Source organism: Balaenoptera borealis, assembly GCF_965194805.1.
Source record: "Balaenoptera borealis genome assembly, chromosome: 1".
Classification (NCBI taxonomy): domain Eukaryota; kingdom Metazoa; phylum Chordata; class Mammalia; order Artiodactyla; family Balaenopteridae; genus Balaenoptera; species Balaenoptera borealis.
In genome coordinates, this window is record NC_138860.1 from 32,253,444 (window position 1) to 32,269,634 (window position 16,191).

The window sequence follows — 16,191 nt, forward strand, 5'->3', positions numbered from 1 at the left end:
TTTCTGGAGAGTTTTTGTCATAAATGGGTGTTGAATTTTGTCAAAAGCTTTTTCTGCATCTATTGCAATGATCATATGGTTTTTCTTCTTCAATTTGTTAATATGGTGTATCCCATTGATTGATTTGCGTATATTGAAGAATCCTTGCATCCCTGGGATAAATCCCACTCGATCATGCTGTATGATCCTTTTAATGTGTTGTTGGATTCTGTTTGCTAGTATTTTGTTGAGGAATTTTGCATCTATGTTCATCAGTGATATTGGTCTGTAATTTTCTTTTTTTGTAGTATCTTTGTCTGGTTTTGGTATCAGGGTGATGGTGGCCTCATAGAATGAGTTTGGGAGTGTTCATTCCTCTGCAATGTTTTGGAAGAGTTTGAGAAGAATGGGTGTTAGCTCTTCTCTAAATGTTTGATAGAATTCACCTGTGAAGCCGTTTGGTCCTGGACTTTTGTTTGTTGGAAGATTTTTAATCACAGTTTCAATTTCATTACTTGTGATTGGTCTGTTCATATTTTCTGTTTCTTCCTGGTTCAGTCTTGGAAGGTTATACCTTTCTAAGAATTTATTCATTTCTTCCAGGTTGTCCATTTTATTGGCATAGAGTTGCTTCTAGTATTCTCTTAGGATGCTTTGTATTTCTGTGGTGTCTGTTGTAACTTCTCCTTTTTCATTTCTAATTTTATTGATTTGAGTCCTTTCCCTCTTTTTCTTGATGAGTCTGGCTAATGGTTTATTAATTTTGTTTATCTTCTCAAAGAACCAGCTTTTAGTTTTATTGATCTTTGCTATTGTTTTCTTTGTTTCTATTTCATTTATTTCTGCTCTGATCTTGACGATTTCTTTCCTTCTGCTAACTTTGGGTTTTGTTTTTTCTTCTTTCTCTAGTTCCTTTAGGTGTAAGGTTAGATTGTTTATTTGAGATTTTTCTTGTTTCTTGAAGTAGGCTTGTATAGCTATAAACTTCCCTCTTAGAACTGCTTCTGCTGCATCCCATAGGTTTTGGATCATCGTGTTTTCATTGTCATTTGTCTCTAGGTACTTTTTGATTTCCTCTTTGATTTCTTCAGTGATCTCTTGGTTATTTGTAACATATTGTTTAGCCTCCATGTGTTTGCGTTTTTTACATTTTCTTCCCTGTAATTCATTTCTAATCTCATAGCGTTTTGGTCAGAAAACATGCTTGATATGATTTCAATTGTCTTAAATTTACTGAGGCTTGATTTGTGACCCAATATGTGATCTATCCTGGAGAATGTTCTGTGCGCACTTGAGAAGAAAGTGTAATCTGCAGTTTTTGGATGGAGTGTCCTAATAAATATCAATTAAATCTATCTGTTCTATTGTGTCATTTAAAGCTTCTGTTTCCTTAATTTTTTTCATTTTGGATGATCTGTCCATTGGTGTAAGTGAGGTGTTAAAATCCCCCACGATGACTGTGTTACTGTCGATTTCCTCTTTTATCGCTGTTAGCAGTTGCCTTATGTATTGAGGTGCTCCTATGTTGTTTGCATACATATTTATAATTGTTCTACCTTCTTCTTGGATTGATCCCTTGATCATTATGTTGTGTCCTTCCTTGTCTCTTGTAACATTCTTTATTTTAAAGTCTATTTTATCTGATATGAGTATTGCTACTCCAGCTTACTTTTGCTTTCCATTTGCATGGAATATCTTTTTCCATCCCCTCACTTTCAGTCTGTATGTGTCCCTAGGTCTGAAGTGGGTCTCTTGTAGACAGCATATAGATAGGTCTTGTTTTTGTATCCCTTCAGCGAGCTTGTGTCTTTTGGTTGGAGCATTTAATCCATTCACGTTTAAGGTAATTATCAATATATATGTTCCTATTACCATTTTCTTAATTGTTTTGGGTTTGTTTCTGTAGGTCCTTTTCTTTTCTTGTGTTTCCCACGTACAGAAGTTCCTTTAGCATTTGTTGTAGAGCTGGTTTGGTGGTGCTGAATTCTCTTAGCTTTTGCTTGTCTGTAAAGCTTTTGATTTCTCCATTGAATCTGAATGCAATCCTTGCTGGGGAGAGTAATCTTGGTTGTAGGTTCTTCCCTTTCATCACTTTAAATATGTCATGCCACTCCCTTCTGGCTTGGAGAGTTTCTGCGGAGAAATCAGCTGTTAACCTTATGGGAGTTCCCTTGTATGTTATTTGTCATTTTGCCCTTGCTGCTTTCAATAATTTTTCTTTGTCTTTAATTTTTGCAAATTTGATTACTAGGTGTCTCAGAATGTTTCTCCTTGGGTTTATCCTGTATGGGACTCTCTGCACTTCCTGGACTTGGGTGATTATTTCCTTTCCCATGTTAGGGAAGTTTTTGACTATAATTTCTTCAAATATTTTCTCAGGTCCTTCCTCTCTCTCTTCTCCTTCCGGGTCCCCTATAATGCGAATGTTGTTGTGTTTAATGTTGTCCCAGAGGTCACTTAGGTTGTCTTCATTTCTTTTCATTCTTTTTTCTTTATTCTGTTCCACAGCAGTGAATTCCACCGTTCTGTCTTCCAGGTCACTTATCCATTCTTCTGCCTCAGTTATTCTGCTATTGATTCCTTCTAGTGTAGTTTTCATTTCAGTTATTGCATTGTTCATCTCTGTTTGTTTGTTCTTTACTTCTTCTGGGTCTTTGTTAAACATTTCTTGCATCTTGTCGATCTTTGCCTCCATTGTTTTTCCGAGGTCCTGGATCATCTTCACTATCATTATTCTGAATTCTTTTTCTGGAAGATTGCCTATCTCCACTTCATTTAGCAGTTTTTCTGGGTTTTTATCTTGTTTCTTCATCTGGTACATAGCCCTCTGCCTTTTCATCTTGTCTTTCTTTCTGTGAATGTGGTTTTTGTTTCACAGGCTGCAGGATTGTAGTTCTTCTTGCTTCTGCTGTCTGCCCTCTGGTGATTGAGGCTATCTAAGAGGCTTGTGCAAGCTTCCTGATGGGAGGGACTGGTGGTGGCTAGAGCTGGCTGTTCCTCTGGTGGGCAGAACTCAGTAAAACTTTATTCCACTTGTCTGTTATTGGTTGGGGCTGGGTTCCCTCCCTGTTGGTTGTTTGGTCTGAGGCGACCCAACACTGGATCCTCCAAAGTCTCTTTGGTGAGGCTAATGGAGACTCTGGGACGGCTCAAGCCAAGGAGTACTTCCCAGAACTTCTGCTGCCAGTGTCCTTGTCCTCACCATGAGACACAGCTACCCCCTGCCTCTGCAGGAGACCCTCCAACACTAGCAGGTAGGTCTGGTTCAGTCTCCCCTTGGGTCACTGCTCCTTCCCTTAGGTCCTGATGCACACACTACTTTGTGTGTGCCCTCCAAGAGTGCAGTCTCTGTTTCCCCAAGTCCTGTCAAAGTCCTGCAATCAAATCCCGCTAGCCTTCAAAGTCTGATTCTCTAGGAATTCCTCCTCCTGTTGCCAGACTCCCAGGTTGGGAAGCCTGACGTGGGGCTCAGAACCTCCACTCCAGTGGGTGGACTTCTGTGGTGTAAGTGTTCTCCAGTTTGTGAGTCATCCACCCAGCAGTTATGGGATTTGATTTTATTGTGATGGCGCCCCTCCTACCATCTCATTGCAGCTTCTCCTTTGTCTTTGGATGTGGAGTATCTTTTTTGGTGAGTTCCAGTGTCTTCCTGTCGATGATTGTTCGGCAGTTAGTTGTGATTCAGGTGCTCTTGCAAGACGGAGTGAGAGCACATCCTTCCACTCTGCCATCTTGAACTCACTCTCGCTGTGGTTTTAATTTGCATATACTTAATGACAAACAATATTGGGCATCTTTTCATGTGCTTCTCTTGTTTTTGCATATATTTATCTTCTTTGGTGTCTGTTCAAATCTCTTGCCCAATTTTTAATTGGGTTGTTTTCTTATATTTGAGTTTTGAGTATTCTTTATATTTTCTGGACCCACATCCCTTATCATATATAGGGATTTGCAAATATTTACTCCCAGACTATGGGTTGTCTTTTCATTTTCTTAGGTGTCTTTTAAAGAACAGAAGTGTTTAACTTTAGTGAAGTCCAATTTATCAATTTGGTTTATTATGGATTCTGCTTTTGGTGTTGTATCTAAGAAATCTTTGGCTAACTCAAGGTCAGAAAGATTTTTTCCTCAGATTTTCTTTGAGAAGATTTATAGTTGTAGATTTTACATTTAGATTGATGGTCCATTTTGAGTTAACATGTATATATGAAGTAAAGTATGGATCCAAGTTTATTTTTTTCTATACAATATCCAATTATTTTAGCACTATTTCTTGAAAGATTATTCTATCTCTACTAAATTACCTCTGCACTACTGTAGAAAATCAATTGCCCCTAGTTGTGTGGGTCTTTTTCTGGACTTTTCATTCTGTTCTATTGATCTGTTTGTCTGTTTTTACACCAATACCATACTGCCTTCATTGCCATTGCTTTATATAAGTCTTGAAATCTAATAATATTAATCCTCTGACTTTGTTCTTCTTTTTCAAAGTATTTTGGCTATTTTAGGTCTGTTGCTTTTTAATATGAATTTTAAAGTTGATTTGTCAGTTTCTACCAAAAAAAAAAAGGCTACTGAAATTTATATTGTGATTGCATTGAACTTATAGATCAATTTGGGGGAAATTGACATAATAATATTGAGACCTATGAATATAGTACATCATTCCATTATTAAATAATCTTCCATTTCTCCCAGCAATGGTTTACAGTTTTCAGTGTAGAGCTCTTTTACATCTTTTGTTCTTGATTTATCTCCAAGGATTTCAAACTTTTTGATGTCATTTTAAATAGTATTTTTAAAAATTTCAAGTTCCAATTGTGTGTTGATGGTGTATGGAAATACAATTGATCTTTGTATATTGATCTTATATCTTGCTACCAAACGAAACTTTCTTATTAGTTCTACTAGGTTTTTGTAAATCCATTCGATATTTCTCCCTGGATAGGCATGTCATCTATGAATAAACACTGTTGTACTTCTTCATTTCCAATCTGGGCGATTTTTACTTCTTCTTTAATTGAATTGAGATTTAGTGATCCTGGAAGTACAAGGACCTGAGTTTTAATGCCAACTCTGCCATAACTCACTGTGTAACCTTGGACAACTCACTTTCCCTCTCTGAACCTCAGTTACCCTGTAAAGTGATCTGTAAATTCTTGCCCACCTCTAATGTTCAGTGAGACAAAGAATGTACTCTAAAAGGTATTAGCACTCTGGTTTTAATCCACAGCTTCCTGCCTCTTTCCTGCCTTAGAGGGTAGGTCTCTGAGTCCTACCCTCTTCCCGTTAAGCGACTGACTCATTGTGCTCCTGACAGTTGGGTTGAATGGGAGAGTGTTCAACCTGCCAAACTTCCAGTGAATTAGGGGACTGGCCCTATTAGTTCATTCTTTCACCAACTGTTGTTCTGCTGCCTCCTGTTGGCAAGGCCCAGTCTGCAGGGTGTGTTATCTATTTTCTAGCAAAAGTCAAAGTCATTAATTCATGAAAAAATTAACTGAGAGCCACACACATAGAGAAACCAATTTCATTGAGCTTTTTTTGTTTTGTTTTGTTTTGTTTAATTATTTATTTATTTTTGTCTGTTTTGGGTCTTCGTTTCTGTGAGCGGGCTTTCTCTAGTTGCGGCAAGCGGGGACCACTCTTCATCACGGTGCGCGGGCCTCTCACTATCGCGGCCTCTCTTGTTGCGGAGCACAGGCTCCAGACGCGCAGGCTCAGTAGTTGTGGCTCACGGGCCCTGTTGCTCCACGGCATGTGGGATCTTCCCAGACCAGGGCTCGAACCCGTGTCCCCTGCATTGGCAGGCAGATTCTCAACCACTGTGCCACCAGGGAAGCCCTGTTTTTAATTTTTAAAAACGCATTCAATTCTCCTGTTTTTGAATTCAGTCCTTATCAATAATGTAATTTTTGCTGAGATAGGGTAGGCTAAAAAGCTGAAAAGACACGGTCCTGTCCTGCAGGAACTTAAGAGTCCAGCAGGGGAATGGTCCGTTTGCTCTCCATCTGTATGGAAGAAGAACAGGCAGACAAAATTATACTGGACTGTGTTGGAGAAGGCCTGAATCCTTGAAAACAGGGAATTGGGTCAATCCCAAGGCACGGTGGAAATGAGAGATACAGCAGACATTTTTTACCCTTTTTAGTCACCCTGCAACTGGATCTCATTCCTAAGTTTAGGGGATGCTCTTCCTTCTGAGCCCACCTCCCATCAGAGGGAAGGCTTGTCCAGTCTCCCTGGCATCTAGGGCATCACCTAGGTCTTTCCAGTCAGATATGCTCATCTCAAATTCTAAATCCAAAGCTGATGATACAGGAACCATGCAAACCCCTCTGGTAATTAAGGCAGCAGTAGCTACATCTGATCTCTTGAGACAGCGATAGCACATCCAGTTTCTAGAATTCAGAATCATCTGTCCCAACTCTTTCATTCTACAGATGCAATGTGGAGTAAATGAAGACCAACCAAATGAGAACAGGCAAAGGCTATTTTTTCAGAGTTGTTATAGAAAAGGAGTCAGCCACCATCACATGTTTTGGCAGAGACTCAAAGGCCTGCAGATGTGGGAAAGCTTTACAGGAGAAAAGAAAGGCGCCATCAGGGATGCCTTGCTTGGAGGCTGTTGGTGTGGGGAAGCCATCAGTAGGCTAGCTAGAAGCAGAGCATCCTATGCGATTGGTTAGGGGTGCATTACTTGGCTTTTTCTGGTTCATGCTAGGTTGGAAGTGGGGACAAAACTTGGGAAGCTGTCGGTTTTTAATCAAGTCCTGGCCATTTGGATCCAGTGGCTACAAGAGTTATAGTTTGGCTTCATGAGCTGGTTGCTAGAGATTGTGGTCTGATTTCATACAAGTCTGACTTACAGGTAGCAGACTGGCTTCCTAGGCTGTTTACTGCAGATAATGGATTGGTTTCCTGGGCTGGTTGCTGCAGATTGTGGATCAGAGTTCTATTTTTATACATGGTCTAGCCATTGTCTATTTTTATATGCAATCTCTCATCAGAAACTGAGGCCCAGAGAAGTAGAGCAGTCTAAGATTCTTAATCCAAGGTCTAAGAGCTAAGAGTAATCAGAAATGATAGGTCAACCTGAGATTTAGCATGTTTATCCTATCACCTCCAAAGGAACTTGTTCTGCTTGTTGAGGAAACAAGGTTCAGGTCCATGGAAAAATGAAGTTCAGTACAGATGTTACAGAGATAAGTTGCACCAGGAAGTTAATAGTTAGTGCTACAGCTTGGCAGGAAAGCTCATCACTTTCCCCTTCAGGCAGAAGCACTGCTATATCCAGAGCCTCCATTGATCACGTGCTCTCTACGTACTGGGCATTCCAGCCAGGCAGCAAAGTGAAGTGGTTAAATGCATGGTTCTCCAGGCTGCCTACTCTATCATATTTTACCCTCGCCATTATTAGCTATAAACTTGAACAAGATACTTTACCTTTCTGGTCTTCAGTTTCCTCATCTGTAAAATGGGAATAACAATGACACCTAGCTCATCATGCTCTTTTGCAAATTAAATGAGCAGGCACTTGCAACACACTTAAAACAGTACCTGATACTTAATATGTGCTTGTACAAGTTAGATATGACAATCTTGTTTAGTCTTCACATCAACTCAGCGTGATAAGTAGTATAATCCTACTTTGCAGGTGAAGAAACTAAAGATAGTACTAAGGATTGTTATGTCCTGGTCCAAGATAGTGAGTGTCCAAGTCAGGATTTTCACTCATGTCTCTATGAAGCCCAAACTTATTATTCCTTCCCACTGAGCTTCTGAACACTAGATGCCACTGTTGGGAAAGAAGACAGTAGAGTGGGAAAGCATAGAGGGCTGTGGTATCAGGGTGTCCGGATTCAATGCTTGGTTCTGCCCTTGCACAAATTACTTACCATCTCTGAGCACATTTTCCCTTGCAAACTGATAATAATAACCTACCTCACAGGATTGTTTTAAGGATTAAATAAGATAATGTATGTGAAGTTTCCAGAGCAGTGCCTGGCACATGAGAGGTACTTAGTAAATGACAACGATCATTTTCACTGTTAGAATTGAAAGTGACAATTGTAAACTATTCTTTAGAGTCTGCCCCTTAATGGCCCACCTTCATGAAGTTTTGTCTTAGTCCCCAAACTGGCTTGACCCTCCACTGCTGAATTCCCCATTGTTGGTACTGTGGTAGGTCAAGCAGAGACCAGAAAAATGACTTGGAGGAGGAGAAGGGTCCTGCAGGGGAGAGGAATAAACAGGCAAGGAGTGGTTACATGGTAACGTGGAGTTCCAAAAGACCAAGGCTTCCCATGGCCCAGACTCTCAGAAGAATCAGAAATGCTTCCCAGAAAACAAAGGGAGGAGCTTCATCCTCAGTTCTGTGGGTCAACCTGAGACACACCCTCGGCATGTCTCGTGTTGGTTCTAATTTTATTTATTTATTTATTTATGGCTGTGTTGGGTCTTCGTTCTGTGCGAGGGCTTTCTCTAGTTGTGGCAAGCGGGGGCCACTCTTCATCGCGGTGCGCGGGCCTCTCACTATCGCGGCCTCTCTTGTTGCGGAGCACGGGCTCCAGATGCGCAGGGTCAGTAATTGTGGCTCACGGGCTTAGTTGCTCTGCGGCATGTGGGATCTTCCCAGACCAGGGCTTGAACCCGTGTCCCCTGCATTGGCAGGCAGATTCTCAACCACTGCGCCACCAGGGAAGCCCCTGGTTCTAATTTTAACACTGAGTTCAGTGAAGTTGACTTCGTAACTGTGCCTTGAGAGTTAAAGCTGAGTCGTTTGTCAGACTGGTCAGGGAAACCGGAAGACAGGCAACTGGAAAATCTGATAGAAGAAGGGTGATTATAATGGGGAGTATAAAAGCAAAAATGCCTTGTTTCAAAGGAACATAAAAAGACCATCTCTTCCATCACCCTGAAAGGTAGGTGTTATCATCTTGTTTTCCAGAGGTTCCTAGGTTAAATTATACAGCCCAAATCAATCAGGTAATCAGAGTTGAATCATGATTTGAATCCAAGAAAAAGGATCTGGAGAAAAACACACCTAGGGACTTCCTTGGTGGTGCAGTGGTTAAGAATCTGCCTGCCAATGTAGGGGACACAGGTTCGATCCCTAGTCTGGGAAGATCCCACATGCCATGGAGCAACTAAGCCTGTGAGCCACAACTACTGAGCCTGTGCTCTAGAGCCTGTGCTCTAGAGCCCGTGTGCCACAACTACTGAAGCCCATGCGCCTAGAGCCCGTGCTCAGCAACAAGACGAAGCCACCTCAGTGAGAAATGAGAAGGCCTCGCACCACAACAAAGAGTAGCCCCTGCTCGCCACAACTAGAGAAAGCCTGTGTGCAGCAACGAAGACCCAACGCAGCCAAAAATAAATTAATTAATTAATTAATTTTTTAAAAAACACCTAAATGTTTCAGAATGGTTATCTATGGGTGATAGGATTATGAGTGATTTGCATTTTCTTCTTTATATTTTTTGTATTTTCCAAATTTTCTCTACTGGGTAGTTGTTACTTAATAATGAGAAAAAAAATCAATAAAATTATTTAAACTTCATCAGGGCCGAGGATGAGGGCTGGGAGCAGAAACCAGAAGCAGTGGGAAAGCTCACTATAGGAACATCAGTTTGCTGTTTCTGAAACTGTGGAAGCTAAACTGCTAAGCTGAGGTGCTATTCGGAGTGAGATGGGGAGGAAGGAGGCAAGCAGTCCAGGCCAGAATTCTGGCTCCTTTGAGCCCAGGGAAGCTCAGCATGAAAGGGGCCTGGAATGAGAACACTGACTTAATAGTTGTTTCCAAACTCAAAGACTTGATCCAGGAACAACCTATACCATGAGGCTGGCCAGAATCCAAAATGGAAGGACCTCGAAAGAGGGCTCATGCACCTCCCTGGGCAGGGCTCGGGAACTACACTTTGCCCCTGTGCATTCTTAGCCCTTATAATAGAGCTTCCTGCCCATTATAATTTGTGTTGCAATTAAGACCTCTGACACAGAAGTATGAGAGCCTGAAATGAGAAGGAAAACAGGGGCACAGAGAGGAGAGTGCCCAACACCAGCAAGGAGGAAGTGGGGAGGACTGATGCCCCTCACCCAGTCACAGTCTCTTTATGTGGAGGGCAGAGTCATGGGATCGGAGCTGTGGGTGATTTAGGAGATAGAGTTGGGGATGCATTTGGCAGGGGAGAGAAGGCCCATGTTCCCACTGGCATCTTCCTTCCCCGAAGAAGCAAGAGGTCCCTAGGTAACATGAGATTCAAGCTCATCCCCACCATTGTTTCTACTCCTGAAGCATTTTCAAACTCCAAGCAGATATCATACGGAGAAAACTTTATTTGTGAAAATACATTCTGGCCCCAGAGGATTCCATAAATGGAAGATACACAAGTCTGGGGTTTGGGAGTTGAGTGGGGGTGGTCAGTAATTGTAAGACAAGCCTGTAATTTCACATCAGAAGTTCTTCTTCCACAACCCACGCTTAGTAGCCATTGGTTCAGTTTTAAGTATCTCTTAGAGCACTGGTGGTCAGTAAACATGTCCTCAATTTAATAAAATTCTAGCCGCTCCTCTAGAATTTAGAAGATTTGTTTACTCTATGAAAAACCTGCTCTAGTTGGGTTATAAATATAATCTGTGAATTGTTTTTAAAAGTCTCATCTTCAAATATAAAAATAAATAAGTTAAATAGCAAAAATAAATATATTAACTAATAAATACAGTCAACAGTAAAAAAGATCTTATTAAAATCTGACAAAACTCTAGATTAAGAATAGGAACACATGAAGATAATCACAGTAAGGAAACAAATAATAAATAAATAATATACACAGTGACCAGCACTAAATTATACAACAAAGAGATGGTGGTTTGGGGTCATGCCTCCTGGGTACTGAGGGCTGGGAGTCTTGGCCCAGAATACTCTCAGCAGCATCACTTTCTTCCTAGTCCATCTCTTCCATCCAGCTCAGGAGAATGTCTAGCTCCCCCAAAGCCTTCACCACTGCTGCCTGAGGCTGAAGCTGGAAGATACCAAGTGAAGTGGTGAGCAACTCATAAAGAGACAATGTGGGCTCCAAGGTTAATCCTCTCCTTTCACTGGTAGGTCTATTGGAGATTGTAAACAGAGCATCTTTTTCAAAATGAAGAGCTCAAGAGACATTATGGAACCTTAAGATCTCACAAGAGGGAGGAAAAATCATTGAGTCCAATCACCCTAGTCTTACATAGAGAAACTGAGGCCCAGGGTTGTAGCAGAATTGGGACTACAACTCAAGCCTCTTGAATCACAGAGATCAAAGTAATTAGGCTGTTTTTTAAAGAAAGATGTGTGTGTGTGTGTGTGTGTGTGTGTGTGTGTGTGTGTGTGTACGGGTTGCCTACTGTGCATCCTTCAATGGAACAAATATTTATTGTGCTAAGCATTGGGCTGGCTAGGGACTCAGAAACGAATGACATCGTCACTACCCACAGGGAATTCACAGTTGAGTGAGGGAGACAGGCAGAAGCAGGCAATTAAAATGTAGTGTGGTAAATAGATGATGGGGGCCCCACAGGATGACAGGAGCACTTAACTCTGAGAGAAGTAGCCAGTGCCTTCCTGGAGGTGATGCCTAGGCTCAGTCTTAAAGGATGAGTAGGAATTAGTGAGTGTGGAGCAGACTCCAGCCTTCCTGGCAGATGTGCAAAGGCATTGAGGTGAGAAACAGCATGGCATGGGCATGCAGGAAATTGTGAGTGACTATTTTTGAGGGTATGTACAAGTGTGTGAATGTCGGAAAACTATCGCCTCTAGTTTGTGTAGCTGGAAAGTTCAGATGTCTCTGGAGTGACTTGATGGACTCATGGCTATTCCTTCTTGATTCCCAGAGCATCTTGCAGAGACAGCACCCTTCTAGAGCCTGAGTGGGTATCCCCTGGGTTAAAGCAGAGGGACAGTCCACATGACCTCAGAGGGCCATTAACCTGAGGGCTATAACATTTCTTTGGGTATGAACATCCATCCCACCCATCTATGATCTCAGTTCTAAAAACACTCATCCCAACCAAGGCCAAAATTGCATATACCTCTTGGACGTGACTCATAAGCTGGCTGTATTTCTCCATTGCTTCCTCCCCACAAGGGCATGTCATATGGGCATGCTGAAAAGAATACCAAAGAATGATAGATTTTATTAAAGATTCTGATTTTCTGCCCTTGCCATTGACACGAAGTAGGTGGAAGTTCTATTCTTTCACCTATAGAAGTCTTTTCAGACCTCCTTATTTAGGATCATTAAACTGATCATCAGCTAGAAGAGGAAGCATATAGAGCTCATTGTTTCTTTTTAGAAACAGGCAGCACTGAAAGAGTTTGTGATCACTGTATCCCATCTGGCCTGCACCCCCCAACCCAGTTCTAGTCTAGCTCCCTCCAGAGAGCCCCCATGGGAGAGAGAATTGGATTCCTAGGTCCTATCTTGAGAATGAGTTCGGTTGTCTGCTGATTAGCTGCCTGGACTCAGGATGCACTAGTATGCCGCAGGATAACTCACCTACAGAAGAAGCATAATTTCATGGATACTAGGAAATTATCAGTGACATCAAATAGGTAGCACTTTATAGTTCTGTTGACATTTTGTATGGAGCTTGTATTCAAAAATAAATATAACTGAGTTCTCATTACCTAGTCACATGGCTCAACACAGATTATTAGAACTCTTGGACTCAGTTCTTCCATCCATTAAATGAGGCTAAGAACGAGGCTGATTGCTAAGTCATTGAAGCTATGTGCTGAGGTGGATCCTTTTACCCAAGACCCTTAGTCACACAGAGCCAGAGGTCCTTCTTGATGGTAAGAAAAGAGTTGGCGAGACCGCTGATCTTCTGGAGGATACGGTGGTCAGGGGTCTGATCGTTTTTGAATACCTTGTCCAGGTAGAGTCTCAGTATATGGCAGAGGAGGCAGCACTGACCTGCAGGCTACAAAGAAGACTGGCGTTTTGGTGGGGGGAGGGTGTCCAGGGACAAGGGTGATGGAGATGCCCCTGACTCATATTTCCTCCCAGAACTCATACAGACCAAGCATGTACCTTTATGTCTTGCAAAGGCTGAGTCTTCCTCAAGATTCTGAGGTCAATGATTTCATCTTTGGGTTGCTAAACAGAGGAAGGCAAGATGAAAAAGTACAGGTCAGTAACTGCTGACAGGATCTTAGACATCCAGACCTCCCATCCCCTCCCTGCCATGGCACAGCGGGCAGAGTCCCTCTCCAAAACACTTTTAAATTATGAACTACAGATATTTCCTGGGAACACATCCTCCTGGTAAGGAGTCCCCAGCCTGCCTCTTTTTGTGATCACACTGCTGAGGGACAGAGAAAAATAAGTAGAAAAGTGGGGAGGCAGTCACAAAGTGAAAGGTGGGGTCCCTCCCTCACATAGCCCTCTGTCCCGTATCTCCGAAAATCCACTTCGAATTGCTTGAAGACTTGCGGTGATCACACAGCTTCCCAAATGGAGTGTCTTCACCCTGGCGGAAGGTGTCCAGAAGAGATAAAACACAGCAGAAAGAAGGCAGAGGGGAAGACCAGAGCCTTTCATTCTGGAGACCACAGGAGATTCTGGAGCCAGATTCTGGAGACCACAGGAGCTAAGAATTCAAAGGAAAGAGCATGACTTATTGATTTCCCCATTTCATGCCTTAAGAAGCCAATCCCGTCACCAGGGGCATGCCTCCCCCCAATCCCCAATGTCCCCTGGTGAAACTTAATAGCTTCATCTGACTTCAGATGGTCTGGCACATTCACCCAACTTACTAAGAAAAAGAGAAGAGAAGGCTTCAGGTGCTTGCTCAGGGTCTGAGTATGAGTTGGTGCTACAGGTCCTGGCTCCTTTATTCTCTCCCCAACCCAGCCCCATCGTTATTGCCCAGCAGGAAAGGCCTGGAGCAGCAGGCACTTGCAATGAGTAGATAGAGGATGACATTTCAGGGAAAATGTCAAAACTTCTTTTCGCGAATTGATGTATATAGTCTTCCCTTCCAGAATGCCAATGTAGCTCACCCTTCTGGTCCCCTCAGACCCACAGAGGGACTGGGGGAAAACTGAACCTCATAGAAGCTGCTGCCAAGCCACCAAAAAAATTTCAGGGAAATTGTCTGGATTTTACGGCCATCCCCAGGGCAGAGGAACTTAGCTCTATTTGACATTTGTCTGAGATCAGATTGGTTATTTGAGGATAGTAGATTTATTTCAGCCCGAAGGCAAATAGAAAGTCAATGATTTCATAACAATCCTTCTGCCAGGGAAAGGCAAGTTCTGATGGACAATCAGCCTAATTCCACCTAACACTTCTCCACCCTCCTGGGGTGCCTGGACTCCACAGCGCCCTCTGCAGGAAGGCAGCAGTCAGGCATACCTGGGACTAATCCAAGAGTATGCGCTTTCCTAGCCTTGTAACTCAGGCCGAGGAGCAAGTAAGCGATCCCAAAAGAAAGAGGAAAAAGGTGGGAAGGAACTCATTTCTTCTTGGGATGAGGCTTGCTCTGTAAGAGGGCACTTTATAGTAGTTGCTGAGTTTTAAGGTAAAATGATAATGCGCTGAGATTAGGGAGAGGAGAGTGAAACACTCACCTCAGGCACAAAATTTAAGGAGACAAAAGTTTCAGTAATCAAGATAAATAATATTTTAATGCAGTAGCAAAATTAATGAAAACAACCATGATGAACAAAAGATTAACAATTTAAATAAAGACAGAATCTCACAGGGCCATGCCGAGCCATATCGGAACCCAGGACAAAAGGGGAAATGAGTGCTCCTATCTGTCTATCTATCTAGCTGTACATTATCTATCTAGCCATCTATATCTACATATGTTTATCCATCCGTCTATATCTATCTATGTATCTATATCCATATCTATGTCTTTATGTATCAGAAGTATATGATGAAAATATTAGTGATGAGTTTTCTCCCCTTAAAACCAGGAAAGTAAAATTATAATGAATTCTGTTTGGGACATAAATAACATATTTAAACTTAAAAATAATGTGAGTTGTAATACAGCTAATTATCAATTTTTCAATAATTTTCAACTACCTTAATGTCTTGGAAAAATAATATACATAAAATAATAAAAACATATGCAGAAGAGTACAAATGAAACTATTTACAAAACAGAAGTAGAGTCACAGATGTAGAAAACAAACTTATGGTTACCAGAGTGTAAGGGGGGGAGGGATAAATTGGGAGATTGGGATTGACCTATACTCATTATTATACATAAAATAGATAACGAATAAGGACCTACTGTACAGCACAGGGAACTCTACTCAATACTCCGTAATGGCCTATATGGGAAAAGAATCTAAAAAAGAGCGGATATATGTATATGTATAACTGATTCACTTTGCTGTACACCTAAAACTAAAACAACATTGTAAATCAACTATACTCCAATAAAAATCTTAAAAAAGCATATATAGAGAGGTGTACATCTTTCCTGTTTGCCTTAGGTTCCAGGATGCCTTGGTACAGCACTGATAATCGTTACCGCTTACTGATTTTTTTCCTGCGTTCCAATCAATAGGCTTGGTATACTTTACATTCATGTTCACCTGGGATACTGCCACATGTAGGAAAAGGGAATAAACAAACCAAACCCAAAAGTATCAGAGAGAACTCTGGGTTTGAGAACTAGGTCCAAATGCCTGCTCTACAAGTCCCCATCGGTGTAGGTTGTCCCAGTTTTCCCAAGACTGGAGCGGTGGGGGCGGGGCGGGGATCCAGGGCATAGCACTTTAACTTTTAAAACTGAAAATGTCACAGGTAAATCTGTATGAATTAGTCACTCTCCATCTATGTGACCTTGGACAAGTCAACTCACCTCTCTGAGTTTTGTTTTCTTAGCCCCCAAATGGTTCTAATTAAACTTACCCCAGAATTTGTTTTGACATTTAAATAAAATGATGCATGATTCGTACACCTAGCATCTAGTGAGTGATCAACTCATTTTAAATAGAGAATGATGTTAGTTGCCTTGAACATAGTGAGTATATGGTAAATATATGTTAAATTCAACAATTTGATCAGCATTTATTAAGCACCCACTGTCTTGAATATCATGCTAGGTACTGGAATACAAAGATAAACATGACAATTCCCTATTCTCTAGGATATTTTGTCCTAATGAAAAGGACTCCTTTAGACATGGCACTGAACACACCTGGCT

General features: G+C 41.6%; 1 protein-coding gene across 1 annotated transcript; it reads right to left on the bottom strand.

Moving 5' to 3' along the window:
- Positions 1–9,775: 9,775 nt before the first annotated feature.
- IL20 (interleukin 20) lies at positions 9,776–14,206 on the bottom strand. The gene is made up of 5 exons (XM_082378605.1): positions 13,401–14,206; positions 13,053–13,118; positions 12,790–12,942; positions 12,049–12,123; positions 9,776–11,003 (listed from the first exon to the last, which is right to left on the bottom strand). Exons 1-5 carry the CDS (start codon positions 13,560–13,562, stop codon positions 10,926–10,928), a joined length of 534 nt encoding a protein of 177 aa, XP_082234731.1. The 5' UTR covers positions 13,563–14,206; the 3' UTR covers positions 9,776–10,925.
- Between the last annotated feature and the right edge of the window lie 1,985 nt (positions 14,207–16,191).

What these genes read in the sequence shown, in the direction of transcription:
- IL20 (XM_082378605.1), bottom strand. Translation starts at nt 13,562, where the DNA reads ATGAAAGGCTCTGGTCTTCCCCTCTGCCTTCTTTCTGCTGTGTTTTAT. An exon ending in AGAAGGACCTCTGGCTCTGT is followed by an intron (nt 12,124 to 12,789) that starts GTGACTAAGGGT and finishes TATTCTTTTCAG; the next exon opens with CATGCCCATATGACATGCCC. An exon ending in TTATGAGTCACGTCCAAGAG is followed by an intron (nt 11,004 to 12,048) that starts GTATATGCAATT and finishes GGTATCTTCCAG; the next exon opens with CTTCAGCCTCAGGCAGCAGT.